General features: G+C 34.0%; 1 protein-coding gene across 1 annotated transcript; it reads right to left on the reverse strand.

Moving 5' to 3' along the window:
* Positions 1-4,068: 4,068 nt before the first annotated feature.
* Positions 4,069-5,337, reverse strand: LOC112099641 (protein FAR1-RELATED SEQUENCE 7-like). Its single transcript, XM_024187065.1, has one exon. It carries the CDS (start codon positions 5,335-5,337, stop codon positions 4,069-4,071), a length of 1,269 nt encoding a protein of 422 aa, XP_024042833.1.
* Positions 5,338-6,145: the final 808 nt, after the last annotated feature.

Consider the following 6,145-nt stretch of genomic DNA (forward strand, 5'->3'; position numbering starts at 1 on the left):
AAAAAAGATAAATAACTGTTAGCCATTTCTGGATTGTAATTATCTTCGCATGTCAATGCGGTCCAGTTACGTTGCCTCTAGGAATGGCAAAATGTCGGGTCGGGCTCGGGCTCGGGCTTGGCCAATTCCTATCCGACCCGATCAAAAGAAATTTGAAACCCAACCCTAAAAAAGCTCGAATACTATTTAGTTAGGATCGGGCCGAACCCGACCCGAATCGGGCCAACATCGGGTCGGGCCCAACCCGACCCTACCGAAATAGTTAACCTCACAATTCAATTCTCATTTCCCCACCACCAATTCAATCAATTCGGCAATTACTCAACTATTTCAAACACAATTCAATGCCGCTTTCCACAATCATTTCAACAAATTCCACAACTATTTCAACCCCACACACAAATCAATTCCAAAATCCAACATGAAAAACACACAATCCAATTAAATTAAAAACACACAATGTAATTCCACAACCATTTTACCCATACACAATTCAATTCAACAACCCAACATAAAAAATAAAAAATTCATGTCTTATATAAATAAAAACACAATGCAATTAAATTAAAAACACACAATGTAATTCCACAATCATTTTAGTCATACACAATTCAATTCAACAACCCAACATAAAAAAAAAACTCATGTCTTATACAAATAAAAACACAATGCAATTAAATTAAAAACACACAATGTGTGATGTTGTGAGGATGTGTTGTGTGTGTGTGTTAACTTGTCTCAATTTTTTTTTAAAAAAATAGGGTCGGGTCGGGTCAGTATTAAGCCCGACCCTTATCCTAAATTTGTTCGGGCCTTAAAATTTTGGCCCTAACCCTACCCTAAACTTGAAAAATTCGGTTTAAAGCCCTAAAAATTAGGGTCGGGTCAATCGGACCAAAAATAAGGTCGGACTAAATTGCCACCCCTAGTTGCCTCTGGGGTTTGGTGCCCCATTTTTTATCTTTTTCAAATTCACCGTTGGATGCAACACAAGACTTGCATAATAGCTTAGATGTGATTTTAGGTTATTAACATTAAAGGCCCCTCTTGTTCATACAAAATAAGAAAAATCAAAAGTTTTATAATTATGACATAAAAGTCCATATTATATATATATATATATATATTACACTATTGAACTAGATTTCTAATTAAATGACTTACTCTTACATGTATTAATATCTATTTAAATTAATATATTTACTTATTAATTTAACAAATTAACTAGTTTTTTACATAGTTACATAATTAATGATAAGTATAAATATGATTTTTTTTTAATTTAATATAACAGCAACCGATTTCCTCTCACCCATGTGACCAAGGTTCAAACCCCATAATCTTTTTTATTCCAACACAAGAGATTTTACTATCTCAAATAAATGTAATGTACAAAATATGAAAATAATTTTAATTTGATATTCTATGTAGTTAATTTTTTTTGGTAACATAAGATTTATTTAACATATTATCAATTATTTAATTATGTAGTAAAAATATGTTAATTTACTAACTAATAATAAAGTGTTAGTTTATGAATTTGTAAAATAATTTTCATTTGTTTGAACAATGAGTTTTTATTTTTGGTTGATTTTTTGTCCTTAAATAAAAAGAATAAATTTAATTGCACACTTAAATAAATTAATATTTATTACTCTACCCCAACAGTTTAAATAGTTATTAGCACACGTCCATATGGTTGAGATCTTTCATTAACTTAACTAAGAGAAGGGTAAAAAAATTCTAAACAATTACTCTATTTGAAAATAATTTAAATATTTCCTTAGTTTTCTTTTAATTAAAATAATTAAAATAATTCAAAAAAAATCTTTTAATTAACTAGTGTTTGTGTGTATAAAGATAATACGTGCTTGAATTCTAAACAAATCATGGCTTCCAGAAGCATTAATGCAATTGAAAATCTTTAGGTGCAGGACTAATGTGTGAAAATTTAAAAATATTTAGTTTTTTTATTTTTATAACCAATAACAGGAATTCATTGTAATTTGACCTTAAAAAAGACAAAAGAAAGGGTACCAAACCCATATTGCAACGTAGTTTTGCCCTGTCAATGTATGAACGTCAAAAACAATTTCGAGTAATACTAGGATAGTTAGAGAAAATGACAATGTACAAATTTATTGTCTCATTCTAGGTATGGTTCAATAGACTGGCTAGTTCAATATGCGAGGTGAATTTCATCCCATTGTAATTGCATATTCTAGAGGTAGTTGCGTTTAAAATATTACGGTTCCACGTCCATGTAATTCAAAACTTTGCAGTGGGCCACTTTATGAAAGATTAAAAAAGAAAAAGAAAGGATTTTTCCAATTTACTTCTTATAAGAGATTTGGACGTGTACAAAAATTTGTTTCTTATTAATCGATCAGATATGATTCTTACCATATTTGCATCGCAAGTAATTCAATATTGCAATTAACGGATAATGAGTAGGATTTCTTATTGGATACTTACCATCCCCGCCCAGGATGACAGAAATTTCAAAACCTTGATCAAGATTTGTGATCCCATGGCGATAGTATTTGGCCCATAATTTTTAGTATTGAATGTAGGGAAGTTGGAATTCAATATCGAAATTTATCTATTTGATAATCAGGATGACAAATCCAAGGATATTTAATCAAATGTTTTTCAAGCAACTTTATTTGATTGATCACTTGAGTTCAAGTTTTAAAGAAGCAAGAACTAAATTAAAAAATCGATTAGTACTTTGTCCACCTTTTGCTTTTTTATTAAATAATTTTTTTATGAAATTTCAGACACTGCAAAAATCCTAATCATGATCGCATTTCAACAGATAACTTTTCCAATTTTTAGTTATACGTTAGTTTCTATTCAATTAGATATTTGTCAATTAGATATTTGGGAAAACAATTGCACTGGAGAATGAATCATTTTATTTTGTATATATTTGGGTGTTAAATGTTTACATTGGTTATAATTTAAAATAAATAAATGTGACAAGATTAACAAGTGTTTCACAAAATATTTCGGAACACATTTTCTTAAGAAAAAAAATTTAAGTTCTCAGAATTATTATTCGCTTTAGTTGTTTGCCTTATGAAACAATTTTTTTTCCCCTAAAGGCAGACACGATTAATTACTTGATTTTTTTCAATATATTACATTAGATAGTATAATAAAAATACTAATAAATAGATACACTAAAATTGTTTAATGAATTCGAACCAACTATTTTTATAATAAAAATACGAAAATGGTTTGAAAGAAGTAAAACCGAACAAAACCTAGTTTTAGAACCAAACTAAACCGAAATATTTCATTTCGGTTTGGTTTGGTTCATAAATTCGATTTGGTTCAGTGCAATACAATTTCTGAATTTTACAATTTTCACCTGTATTAACTAGTAACAAAATAATAAAAGTCCTAATACGGAATACGGAATAGTCACAAACAATTTACAAACACACATAATTTTAAAATCTATTATAAATTATAAATCCATAATAACTAATAAACAAAACCTAACAAGTCCGCTATGTTGCATCAACATTCGACAAAACACCACCAAACACACATGCAACAACTGCATCTATCATCCATATTAACTACATCAAAATTCAAAGTGAGCCAAGCGCAATAATTAAACTAAATAAAATAAAGTGATATTTCTGAAATTGTATATCAATCCGAACCCACTTTAATACATTCCTTGTATATATTTCGGACGCATGTGTTTTCAATGCTTTGCAGATGTGTTGTAAGAACTAGGGCTGTGTGGTTTGTCTCATACTCATCTTGGACTTCTTTGTGCCGTATGCAATACATTGCACGATGAATTTGTCTAATGAAATCATATAGTTTTAGCTTCTGCTCAACAAAGCGACGCAAGTAAGAATTCAAGCTCTCACACCTTTGTGTGGTTCGCATTCCGGCAAAAAAGGTTCCTTTCAAATAAGCCTCTGCCCATTTTCTACGCTTTGCATACATTTTTTCCACCCAAGGATTTTGTTCCAGTCCCAGATCATAGACAACAGAGAACCAATCTCGATCAAACTCCTCCATGGACATTGGATTCAACATTAACTACCGAAACTTCGACGTGAACTCATTTCTCTTCACATTTGCTTGTGCATTTCGCTCAAGATACCAGCAGCAGAGTCGATGTACACATCTAGACATAACCGTTTTAATCACTTTCAACATAGCTTTATCACCATCTGTTATGACACTTATGGGTTTTTTTTGTTTCATTGCCGATAAGAAAGTCTGTAGGAGCCACACATATAATTCAACAGTTTCGTCAATCAGTATCGCAAATCCAAAAACAATTGTTCTTTTATGATGATTTACACCAACGAATGCGACCAAAGTTTTTTTGTATGCATTTTTCTTGTACGTTGCATCAAAAGCTAAAACATCTACAAATTGTTCACAGTCGTACCGACCAACAGTGTCGGTCCGGAACAAGTTTTGCAGTTGATTTTCCTCATCCAGTGTATACTCGAAGTACACTCCAGCATCATAATCAACCCTTGCAGATAAGTACGCAATGGCAGCCTCTGTGTCGATGTCAATAATTTGTGCACGGTGATCTGGGTCTATTATATTCCGCATGTCCTTACCCATATACCCAACATGATGGAACCCTCCTGCTTGATCAGACTTGTAATTCATGAACTGGCCTACTTTCACCCCAACTTGTGGCAATGCCTTTGTGTGAGCCAAATCAGCTTCGTCGACAAGTCTATGCGAACGAAGAAATTGTGTCTCGTGCGGTTCAACCAACCGATGAGTGTGGTAAAAAATGAATTTAGTTACCACGTACTTCCCTTTCAACTTATCATAGTTCACGCGAAGTTCCGCCTTGCACCCGTTACGAGTAATGCCCCTCGGTTCCCTAATTCTATCTGTTTTCTCCATCCATTTTTTTAGCTTGTATCCTTGCCCTGAGCAAACCCATCGCCGACTTGCTACTTCACCACTTTTGCTGTCACGACGGAGTTCATCTTTTCTCACAGAGAATCCAACCGACTTAGCATAATTTTTATACCATACGTGGGCATCATTCACGGTATCAAAACAGGATCCGACACCCACTTCAATTAGTTCACTTTTTTTAGCCAAATTGTACGTCGTATGACCAGATGATATTGTAGCAGATTTGTCCCCAAAATATTCATTGCTTTCGCTAGTTTGTGGGGGTAATGATGTACCTGCACTTGCACAAATTTCCATCCCATTGTCATATGATGGGTTATCTTCGGCTTCACTTGTTTTTTGTTCCGATGACTGGTTATCATTGAGGTCTAATACCCATGCCAAAATGCTTCCCCCATCTGAAGATGTTGTCATGCTCTCTAGTTATCTTTTCTCAAGATTCTACCATTTCAATACCATCAAAAGGACCTACTTGAAGACTTAGAAAAGTACTGCATGGGTTATGTTTCTTTGACATCCAATGTCTTCATTAAATGATGGGATTTGGTTGGTGCTTAGGTTGGTGGCTATATCCTTTAAACGGCTAGCCTATTACCTATAAAGGCTAGCTGTTTGTGTATGTGTGCTCACTGGAGGGAAAACGGCCAGCCTCTTAAGCTCATATGGCCAGCCTTTATCGATTTGATGCTCACTGGAAGGGAAGAGGCTAGCCGTTTCAGAATGGGTGCTCACTGGAGGGAAAACGGCTAGCCTCTTAAATTTAAGAGGCTAGCCGTTTGAGTATGGGTGCTCACTGGAGGGAAAATGGCTAGCCTCTTAAATTTAAGAGGCTAGCCGTTTTTTATTTTGGAGAGCACCAAAAGCGAAAACGGTTAGCCTGTAAAATTTAGAGGCTAGCCGTTTTGTGTTTTGGTGCTCTCTGGACATTAAACGGCTAGCCTTGAAAAACAAAAGGCTAGCTGGTTTCACTTACTATAGTTTCTAGAACATGAACGGTCACCCTATTATTTTGTAACGGTCAGCCGGGTTCAAAGCATCGAAACTGATCATCTTCATCTTCACAAACTGAATCCTCTCTCGCACGCTCTCAATCGAAATATCCCACATTTACAATCAGTTCATAGCCCATATTCAATCTTAGAAATCATTTCCCACCATTTGCTCTTGCTATCATTAACCGTCGAAACCGAAAACCCCAAGGTTGTAAACCCTAGGTCCAATA

This window comes from Citrus clementina, unplaced genomic scaffold (genome assembly GCF_000493195.1).
Source record: "Citrus clementina cultivar Clemenules unplaced genomic scaffold, Citrus_clementina_v1.0 scaffold_3, whole genome shotgun sequence".
Taxonomy (NCBI): Eukaryota; Viridiplantae; Streptophyta; class Magnoliopsida; order Sapindales; family Rutaceae; genus Citrus; species Citrus x clementina.